At 28.5% G+C, this 11694-nt stretch overlaps 1 protein-coding gene across 1 annotated transcript; it reads right to left on the minus strand.

Moving 5' to 3' along the window:
* Positions 1-99: 99 nt before the first annotated feature.
* On the minus strand, positions 100-6620 carry LOC130970379 (beta-galactosidase 8-like). The gene is made up of 19 exons (XM_057896450.1): positions 6382-6620; positions 6019-6114; positions 5817-5929; positions 5670-5736; positions 5486-5578; positions 4327-4470; positions 3847-3935; positions 3513-3618; positions 3321-3408; positions 2928-3046; positions 2621-2779; positions 2318-2529; positions 2129-2223; positions 1904-2013; positions 1600-1713; positions 1393-1494; positions 1109-1320; positions 607-943; positions 100-482 (listed from the first exon to the last, which is right to left on the minus strand). Exons 1-19 carry the CDS (start codon positions 6550-6552, stop codon positions 375-377), a joined length of 2535 nt encoding a protein of 844 aa, XP_057752433.1. The 5' UTR covers positions 6553-6620; the 3' UTR covers positions 100-374.
* Between the last annotated feature and the right edge of the window lie 5074 nt (positions 6621-11694).

The raw sequence follows: 11694 nt of genomic DNA on the forward strand, positions 1-11694 counted from the left end.
GAATTTTTAATTAGCACATATATAAAACAAGCTTTTAAATGCTTGCTATGATTTATTCTATGGCATTGCACTTTTGTCACATGTGTTTAGAACCTTAAAATGTTGTTGCATGCATGGTTTTTACTTCATGAAAAACAAAACATAAGACATAACCGATGCTATTTATAAATATAATCTAATAATAATATAAACTTTAAGATAAGGTATGAACTAATGGAATTACATTCAATATACTATTTTAATTAGAATATTTCATTCACCATTTTACATTTGGCTAATCAATCATCAGTAATCATGATCTTTCAATTAAGAATCTAAGATCCTTCATGTCCAAGCTATGAAGAAGGGTAGGTACTTCATGAAGCAACAATGTCTTATGTACAAGAAGCTTCAACAGCAAGACTTTTAGTTACTCTTCTACATGGATCTCCAAATGTATCAATTGATACATTAATTTTACAGTTGCTTGATCCAATGCAGGCCTGTGTATATAATCAAAGAAAACTATGAGTTGATTCGGCGTACGATACAATACAAAGTGAAATGAAAAATAACTAACAAAGGTAGCTAAGAAAATGTTATTTAAAGAAGCTGTGTGTGTATCACCTTCTTAACAATGGATAGAGCCTTGTTGCTGCTGCAGCTACCATGGTTGAAGCTTCCACAAGTCCCACTAGGTGTTCCGAAACTGGCGAATTTAATGGAAGAGATGATCTGCTTAGGATTAGGACACTCTAGTGACAGAACTGGCCCTGATCTTCTTCCTGATTCTGAGTCTGAATTCCACATGTCTATTGGTGGAGGGTGAGACTCAGATACATGTGAGCACAAGCTTCCTATCTGCTTTGTAGCAAAAGAGATTTGTGTAGGGTCACCTCCACTTTCCTCAAACAACACAAGAGTGTTGCTATCTGTTTGCAACCATGATCTTGGGACATGGTATCTGCAAGAACAATATAAGTGAGTCAATCATTATCTACTCGATTACTTTACTCCGAAGATTCGTCTAATATCACTCGATATTTCAATTAGGTCCTTACAGTTAAACATTTCAATTGATCACGAACCATATCTATAGTTCTCTTAACATAAAAAATGTAGTACTTACAATGTTTGTGATGGCTTTCCACAGTTCTTGAGGCATTTGGATGAACTATAAGATCCTCTATAATTGCATGAAGTTGCACAACCAGAATTTGGAGAGACATATGTAGGCCAGAATCTTCCAATACTCTGTCCATTCACCCAAGCTTCTCCTTTCCCCATCCCAGTGAAGTCGATTGCAACCGGATCATTGCCAGAGGGAGCAACAAAGTTTGTCTAATTTATACAACATTAGTTAGAACCAAATTCATCTGCATTTTTCTAACAGATTATGCATCCATTGATTACCTTGTACCAAGTCAAGGGTTGATTCTTAGGTAAGTTTGATTGTGAGTTCCACTGTCCAACACTTCCACTAGATAGACCTAAGTCTTCACCTTGAAGACCAATCTGCATTCACAAAGATATAGATTCTGTATCTTTCTAACAATGTATCTAGCTAGCTAGATAAAACCAAGAATCAACAGTGACAGATGAAAGCGAATGGAGTGTAACCTGATATGTCCATTGCTGGGAGGAGAGGTCAATAGTAGTGCCATTCTTCAATCCCTTCAATGTCACTGGTCCAGTGATCCCAGCACCCCATGTGTCAAAGAAAGATCCATAGTTCTGATTTGTATAAGAATCACATCAGCTTATATATAGAGCATGGAAATATTATGACTTCTAGTTTCTAAATCACATAGGGAGAAAAGATAACAAGACCAATGCTTAAAAGAAACAAAATTTCATCTATTAAAGATGCTTATATAGTACATAGTATATATATTCAAAAAAGAAGAAGAGAAAGAGGAATTACTTGAAGTCCCACAGTTAAACTCAAGAGATCAATTGTGTTCTTCCCAGCTACAAGTGTGATGGGGATATCCACATTGACTTTAGCATTGCCACTGTTTCCTTTTCCACTCCCTGAAAATATATTTTCACTAATATTATTTGAAAGAAAGGAAGCCTTGGAGAAACGGTTGAGTTGTCTCCACGTGATCAGGTTCAAGCTGTGAAATCAGTCACTGATGCAATTTACCTGCAAGCTTCCCATTTATGAAAGCATGAAGGGCATGTCCAAGGGATTCAATGTGAAGAACAGTTTGAGCACTAACATCATCTTCAAAATCAATGCTTCAAATATATTAAAAAAAAGGGTCATGCATAGATTTCAAATCAGATAGAAGAACTCAAGGAAGCTTTTTCAACCATTGAGAGGCCTATATACCTTAATGAGTACCACAAATAGTCACTTCTATCAGCAGTGGTATTTATTTGCTCTACTAATCCAAATTTTGAGAATGAACCATTCTTTGAAATTCCAATTGGTTCACTTATCCAACTCCATTCACTGCTAGAATCTTCTAAAGCACCACCACCATCCTCCTTTAGTTTCAAAGATTGAGTTATGAAGCTTGAAGTTGTAGATGCAGAATTAATCTACCAAACAAAACAAAAGTACTAATTACTTTAGTTTAATCACACAACCAATAATAATTTGCACTTCTGGTTTTGATATATATATTTATACCTTTGCAGTGTTAAGCACAACATTCTTGCAATCTGGTAAGATGCTCACAGACCATGCTGGCAACTGATATGAATTGCCATTGAAATTTGTTGTTGAATCTGATGTGCCAATGTTTGCAAGAAAAGCAGCACACACAGTTCCTGATTTGTATACTGCAGCCTAGTTTTGAATAGTGCAAAAAACAAGGCTTATATTATGTACAACTTAAGAGACTAATCCCTCATAAAACATAGTATATAGAATAAGTATTAATGCAAAACAAGTTATAATTCTAAAATTCTATACTTAATAGTGCAGTTTTTTGTACCTCTAGATTTGAACCAAGAGATGTAATTGTTGGATCAGTAGCTATAAGTGCTTCTTCACAAAGCTTAATGGCCTTGTGCAAATCTCTAAGGTGGCCCCATTTTGGTTGTCTAATAATACCTGCATTATTCAGATAGTATACTTGGACAAAATACACATAAATAGTATAATATTTTTCATGTAATGAAGAGAAGTTTTCATGTGTTCATAGAGTATTAATAAAATGGTTTTCAAGTTATGATTCACGAATTTAATTTTGATGCACTATCAATGTAAAAGAGTTTTCCGTGTCCATTCAATTACGCAATAACACGTCAGTAAAAATAACTACTTTTTACATTAATCGCGCATGAATAGTAATCCAAATTAGACAACTGTGTAAAAGAATGCATACCATACTCATCAATGGGTGCATCATAATCATAACTAGTGGAAATGAAAGGTCCACCACTAGTCCTGCCAAAGTTGGTTCCTCCATGGTACTGTTTCAAGATCAATCAACCAAAAGAGTCATTTTTGTAAGGCTGATTTCTAATTTAAGGAATCATATAATAATAAGTTTAAATTATTATTATTTATTTATTACCATATAGTAATTTTGAAAAGTTCCACCTCTTTGGTAAAAACGTGCCACAGCAAATGCAATATCTTCCACAGGTCTATAAGGCACAGCACCTCCAAATGAAAGAAACCTACCATAATTGCAAAGAACTCAAAAAGCTTCAATCAAAGTTGACACAAACAACAAATAGGTCCTTGGCTAACTGAAATTTCAAAAACGTCCCTCATTTTCTAAAATGCGAGACATCTAAGTCTCTTTGGAGGGCCTATTTGTTCTTGTATATTTTAGGCAGAAGGACTAAAGTCTTGCATTTTAAAAGGTGAGAGACGTTTTTGTATTTTTTAATTAAGTCACTTACCATCCACTCCAATTCTCAGTCCACATCTTTGGCTTTGCATTTGAATTTGGTGTGAATTGATCACAGTAAAATCCATTACATGTGTTAATCTATCATCATACAGTGGAAAACATCATATTAAGGTCTTCATATTCAACTAAGCAAATCCGATAATAATTACGGTAAATTCGACGGTAATGAACGTTTTTACTATAGTGTAAGAAAGAAATAAAACAAAAAATTAACATGTTTTATTTTAACATAGATATTTTTTGTTTTAGTTCAATATTTTTGTATTTTCTGTCTTAAGATACTTGATGACGTGGATTAAACGAAGAAAAGTCGAAAGGTGAAAATTCAAGTGCAGTTGACTTCACATAAAGTTGATAGTTGAGAGTCATTAGATGAAAATTTAGTCAAATCAGTCAAATCATCTCACGGCTCTTAGTTATCAACTTCACGTGAAGTCGACTGCATCTGAGTTTTCGATCGAAAACTTACCATAGGATCAGGAGCATCTGGTTGCTGGCACATGACCCAAGGTACCCCTGTATTAAGGGATGTAGCCATTGATGCTGCCCATTTTATGTAGGATTTTCCAGCAGCACCATAGGGTTTATCAATGTTTCCATACTCATTCTCAATCTGCCATCATCATCAGAGCAAGTTGTTATAATTTTATACTATAAATAGTTAAATACAACAAAAATTTGCAAGTTTGTGAAATATAAAGAACCACTAAAATGTTGTTCCTACAAAAATATGATTGTTTTGTAAAATTTGTAGATTGTAATAAGAGATTAAGAATAAATGATAATTTTAAGTTGGAAAAATGCTTTATAAGGAGAAGATAATTATTTAAAAATTAACAAACTATTTTAATTTCACCTAATTGATCCAAGTATAAAATATTAAATAGTTATTTTATACCACCTTTTTTTAGTAGTCATTTCATAATACAAAATTAAATTTATTTTATTTTTCATTATCCAAACAAAATAACTTATCATGTGACTATTTCTTTAAAGCTAAACTATCTAAATATAATTTATTCTTCACATAATCAGTTACATAACAAAGTATAGAAATAGATAGTCATTGAAATAAAATGTTTAATTATTCTATTGGTCCCTATAGTTTCACGAAATTTTTAATTAAGTCTTTATATTTTTTTCTTTTTAATTGAATCCTTGCACCAATTTTTTTTAAATTGAGTTTCTACACTTTTTCACCTTTTTATTTGAGTCCCTGCACTAATTTTTTTTTAATTAAATTTTTATACAATTAAGCCAATTACTATTAAGAAGGACCTAATTGAAAAAAAAAATTGATGCAAGAACCCAATTAAAAAAATATAAAAATTTAATTAAAAATTTTATGAAATTATAAGGACCAACGAAGTAATTAAACCTGAAATAAATTTAATATTTTAACTTTCTTAAATAATAATAATATCGATGCCATGAATGGCATGATGATGAAGTTAATAGAAGTTTATAAGACCATAATGCTAAAGAAACAAAAAACAAAAACAACTAAAATTTATTTAATTTAATATTAATTAGTTATTATAATAATTAATAAATAATAAATAAGATAACTATTTTTTGTTAATTTTTTTTTAGTTACTAAATATTTTTGTTTATAAGATATAAAGAACCTGAGATAAAATAATAGGTCCTCCCTGTGAAGCATAGAGATTTTCTTGCTTCATCATATCCACAATCTTAGCAGTGAATCTCTGCATTTCTGCCTAAAATAATAAAACAAAATCAGATAATATATTTTGAATTAGGTACAATAAAATACTAAATGTAAATGAGAAGACATAGGAAAATGGTTACCTTAAAAGGTTCATTATCAGTACGGAATTTAATTCCTGGAATAAAATGCAGCCATAGAGGGAAACCTCTGCTCCAATAAAATTTACATATATGTGAATATATAATAATTAAGAAAGGAATAATTAATTAATAATAATTGTTACATACCCATAGTTCCATTCAGCACAAGCATAAGGTCCAATACGTAGATGTACATATAATCCTGCTGCTGCTACTAACTTTACAAAATTTACCAAATCACCCCTTCCTTCAAAATAATACTGCCAATTACCCAAATTCAACTATTATTTATATATATTTATACATATGAATATGGAAAATTAATTAAAACAAGAAATTAAACCAGCACCTGGCCTCTAACTGGTTCATGAAAGTTCCAAAAAACATAAGTCTCAATGACATCAAGTCCTCCATCTTTCGACTTCTGAATAAGGTCTGGCCACGTCTACATCCAACAAATTCCGACTTTTAAATATGGTGAAAATTCAGGTACAGTCAATTTCACGTAACGTTGATAGCTGAGAGCTATTAAATGAAAATTTAATCAAATCAGTCAAATCATCTAACGACTCTCAGATATTAACTTCACGTAAAGTCGACTGCACTCTGAGTTTCCACCTTTAAATATATATAGAGAGAGAATTATTCCATGCTTCTACCTAACAGTTTAAACTTAAAAAAAAAAGATTACAATACCAATACGTATTTATACCTGAGGAGTGCTACGAGGGTAATGAATAGAACCAGAAATGAAGAGTCTACGGTTGCCATCAATGAGTAATGCTCTGTGATCATATGTTACATTGGCACAAAACATAGGAGGGACATGAATGCAGAGGAACCAAACCAAACGGAACACTAGAATCTTTGTAGCTTCTCTCATTGCACTTTTAACCCTTTTTTTTTTAATTTCTATTTTGTTTTTCCTTGAATCAAAGGGAATATGTGTATAATGATGATTCCCCACTTGGGTTTTGCTTCTCTTATATAAAGGCACAAGTTCTCTGTCTTGAAGCAAATGTCATATAAAATAAAAGTAGCTACTTACATGAAAATATCGAGGTGAAAATTCAGGTGAAGTCGACTTTAAGTAAAGTTAATATCTGAGAGTCGTTAGATGAAAATTTAGTCAAATCAGTCAAATCATCTAACATCTCTTAAGTATCAACTTCACGTGAAGTTGACTGCACCTGAGTTTTCACCAAATAACGATTAATAATTAAAATATAAATATATATTTATATGGTAAAGAAAAGCTTGCAAGAGAATGGTTGGCTTTATTTATGTTTTCTTTTTCTTGTGATATTTATTTTCCCCCACATGCGTGTGAGTGTGAACTGTTGTTGCTTAGCCGTTTTGTGAACACAGAAATACATATGCACATATATAATATAATATAATTATATATGTAAACTTATAAGCATTTCAAAACTTAGAATTTGAAGTTGATGATATAAACTTGGAGGGAAGGATGGGATTGGGATGGAATCCAATGGAAGAAGAGTATGGAGGCAATTTAATTTTAAGCTAAGGTAACAATAATAATAAGCATGCTACTCTCTGCTCTTAATATTTTAAGAAGGTGTTTTCTTTGAAATTATACAAAATTGATATTTAATGACTAAAATTTTATTAATTGTCAATTATTCTAATACATTTAATTTATATGTTTTTTTTTTATTGTGTATCAATCTTAATTAACATGATTTGCAAAAAAAAATTATACATTTCATTATTTGAATTAATTAGTCAAATATTTATTAAGAAATAAAACTAAAAACACGTCAAATATATGAATCATATTTATGTAGATTTTTATCATTGATAGGGAATAGCTAAAATTTGTTGGTTTTTGTTAAATTTCTAGCAAATAAAAATCTCATTTGAATTTTTTTTAATGATTAAATCATCCAAACTAAAATTTTTTATAATTATCATGATTTTTTTAATATTTTTGTGAATCAATAATTTTAATAATTCTAACAATTCTAATAATTATTTGAAATTAATACTTTTCAACAAAAAAAAAACAGAAAAAAAAAAACATGCTGACACCAAAATCTGTCATGTTAATATATTTAACGACAAAAGGATTATGTTAAGTAATCAATAATTTTTTTGAACAACATAAACAATAAGCTCTAAAGTTGGTCCAATTCAAGTAAAACACATTACACTTCAAATTATTCACCTAAATTTTAATATTAGAAATTAGAATAACCAATAACCATCTGCACACGTAATGAATTGAACATCCGATATATTTATTATTTATATTATTTAATATTTTTATTATCTAACTATAAATATATAACCAGTTGTAAAATAATACAACGATGATATAATGATATGCTATGTATTTATTAATAATCTAAGATTGAGATTATGATTAAAACAAGGGTATATGCCACGTTTGGCAATATCTTAAGATATGTTGTTCATGTCATAATAGTCGCCTTTGTTGAGATTCTTGTGCTGTTTTTTAGTTGTTTGTTTTCTTTGTAGTTACATACATATTGTGATTATGATCATGAGGGTTACGTTTAATATTAAATGAAAGAGCATCTATAAGTGGCACAGTATATATATCATGAATAAAATCGGTTCAAACATATCAAATTAGTTATAAACTTAAAATATATTTATACATATTAATTTATATTTTTTTTTCAATTAAAAAATCAATCACTTCAATAATCAATTTTATTATAATAAAATAATTATATTTGTTATAAATAATAATTGAACTTATTTATAGTAGAATAATAATTTTTTTTTATAAAATATTAAATATGTATTTTTTATATGATAACTAATCGGTGCTAATTTTTAACATACAAGTAATATTTGTTTTTCGCAGTTTTTTATGGTATCTTTTAACTCAACAGGCTAATGACTAATTTGTTACAGATCTATGTTTTATTTAAAAATTTGTTTATACTTTGTTTAAATAGATTAATGAGCTATTTACTAAATTAATCCAAATTAATTCATATATATTATGATTGATCTTAAATTTGTCAATAAAAATTGGGTTTAATTATTCTATTAGTCCCTATAATTTTGCAAAATTTTCAATTAGGTCCTTATACTTTTTTTTTCTTTTTAATTGAGTTCTTGTACCAATTTTTTTTAATTGGATTCCTACATTTTTTTTCTTTTGTTTAGGTCCCTATACCAATTTTTTTTTTTTAGTTGGGCCTCTATAAAATTAAGTCAATTACTACTAAGGATGACTTAAAAAAAATTAGTATAGAGACTCAATTAAAAATAAAAAATTTAAGGATCTAATTAAAAATTTCACGAAACTATAGGGACCAATAGAGTAATTAAACTTAAAAATTATATCTCGATTTTTTAATTGTATCCATGAATTATGACACTAAATTATATGGTGATGATCAATTTCAGAATTTTAGTATCCCGTAGAGAATAAGTAATATCAGTTTTAGTTATTTTATTTAATTTTAATTGTATACAATTTTCATATTTTACGTCTCTATCTTTTGCCCAAACAATAGGGGATAGAGAATCACGGATAAGTCATAACATAGTGACACAAAAAACACACATAGCCACCCTCATATTCAACAAATTACACAATCATTTAAACCACAATCATATCATCATCAACTTAGAATATTAAATATATTATCCTTTCTCCCTATAAAATGATTAAAAATACCTTACTTTATATAAATAAAAGACCACTAATTATACGTACTTAGGACAAATTATTCCTTTTAATTTAAATAATAAAAATAACTAATATAAAATAACTTTAAATTCCGTTATCGGTCATTATAATTTTACCAAATTTTTAATTAGGTCTTTATATTTTTTTCTTTTTAATTGGGTCTTTACATTGTTTTTAATTTTATAATTAGGCTATTTTCAAATTAAAAACGTTAAAATTAACAGAATATTTCATTACAAATTGAAAGTATTCATAATTAAAAACTTAATTTGATCTTTGACCGCATGAATTTTGAGAGAAATATTCTGTTAATTTTGATATTTTTGACATGAAAATGACTTAATTACAAAATTAAAAATGACGTAGTAACACAATTAAAAAGAAAAAATATAGGAACTTAATTAAAAATTTGGTAAAACTATAGAGACTAATAGAGTAATTAATTCTATTAAATATTTGGAATAACATATATTCATATTTAGCCGAACCATCTCATACATTTGAAAAAAAAACTACACATTTAAAATTAAAAAATCATATTTTAATTATATATATATATATATATATATTATTTGTATATGTTATATTAGCATCAAAGGTGGTTGAGTCATTCAAAATGGTTCCTTAGAAGTTGCTGCTGGCTGCTGCTAAATTGGTTTGGTGTATCATTCACACTTCATTTATATACATATAATATACCCTAATACAAGATTAATTAACTAAAGAAAACAAATGGAAAAAAAGTTTTTTTTTTAAATTATTTATTATATTTTATATCAATATATAACTTTGATTTAAAATTTAGAGTAGTTTATAATTTAGGATTTAAAATTTAGATTTCAGAATTCATAATTTAAACTTTAGAATTTAGATTTTAAAATTTATAAAGTGATGAACTCCTTATTTTTTTTAGAACACATTGGCATTTGTGGTATGTACCCACACTTAATAAAAACAAGGGTTAAGTATATTTTTTGTCTCCGAAGTTTAGTAAAAGTTTTAAAAATACTTCAAAATTTTATTTTGTTTTAATTTTGTCCCAAAATTTTTTGATTTGCATCAAATATACTTTCGGAAACTAAATTTTCAAAAAATTTAAGACCAATAAAACAATAATGCATGAAAATTATGCTTGATTTGCTTGTGTTGAGGGGTTGGTTTTATGAATTGTTGTTAAATTAATCTTAAATTTTTTGAAAAATTAACCGTCAGAAATATATTTGATACAAATAAAAAACTTATAAATAAAATTGAAATAAAATAAAATTTAGAAATATTTTTTAAATTTTTATCAAATTTTAAAAACAAAAAATATACTTTACCTTTAAAACAATTTAATACCAAACCTTGGATTAAAATATCCTAATAATTTCTTGGACATTCCAATCAATACGAAACTAGTTATAGGAGGATGGATCATTATTATATATTCCAAGCCACTAACATGCAAATATAAATAAAGTTGTGATTGAGCACAATATCAAATTTAAATGACAACAACGCATCACGCATGTGTAGTGGACACTCCTACATTCCAAATCCCAAGCTAAGGTTTGGCTGCATGCCACTAAAACTGGTCCTCTATCTCCTTTCATAAGACTAGTAATTAATGCAATTAAATTCATTAATATTCTTAGATAATATGCATTATCATCATCACCATTATCCAACATAAAATGATTACTTCATATATGCTAGTGGTACCAAATACCAATTAGCTACTACCCAACCCCATGGACTCAACAATGCAAGTACCTAACAATATCTATTTTTTTTTGGGTTTTATTATTCGGAGAAAAGGCTCCACAATTGGTGTCCATGTTGCATATTTTAAAGTGTTATAAATTTAGACTAAAATAGATTAGTTTAATAGTTAATTTACTCGTCTATTTAAATAAGTATTATTATTTAAATTATATTTTGTGTAGGCAATAATTAATTAATTCTTGAGCTGTCGCATCAAGAAGAATTTGAACGAATAAGGATTTGACTTCAAATTCTTGTCTTTTGCATAAATGCCAAGTGCTACTAAATTAATAATTCAATTTGCTATCCATACATAAATAATTTTTTATATTAGAAATAATAGAAAGACTAAATATTCTGTTTAAGTAAAAATAATTTTCTTTTTGCGATTTTCGCTGCATGGCATCTGTGCCGAGTGGATCTCAGGCTTATTTCCGGGTCAGTCTGGTCTAGTCTGGTCTGCCAGCCTTGATCCGCGACAAAAAAATAAAAAAGAAGTTAGGGTTCAGGTTGAGGTATTTTATCCCGGATAGAGTATTGAACCCTACTCTACCCTATCTGTTGGCAACCACGCCTTTCACT

Source organism: Arachis stenosperma, chromosome 3 (assembly GCF_014773155.1).
Source record: "Arachis stenosperma cultivar V10309 chromosome 3, arast.V10309.gnm1.PFL2, whole genome shotgun sequence".
In the NCBI taxonomy this organism is placed as follows: domain Eukaryota; kingdom Viridiplantae; phylum Streptophyta; class Magnoliopsida; order Fabales; family Fabaceae; genus Arachis; species Arachis stenosperma.

What these genes read in the sequence shown, in the direction of transcription:
- LOC130970379 (XM_057896450.1), bottom strand. Translation starts at nt 6,552, where the DNA reads ATGAGAGAAGCTACAAAGATTCTAGTGTTCCGTTTGGTTTGGTTCCTC. An exon ending in GGAAAGCCATCACAAACATT is followed by an intron (nt 944 to 1,108) that starts GTAAGTACTACA and finishes TTGTTCTTGCAG; the next exon opens with ATACCATGTCCCAAGATCAT. An exon ending in CTCTATCCATTGTTAAGAAG is followed by an intron (nt 483 to 606) that starts GTGATACACACA and finishes TTATATACACAG; the next exon opens with GCCTGCATTGGATCAAGCAA.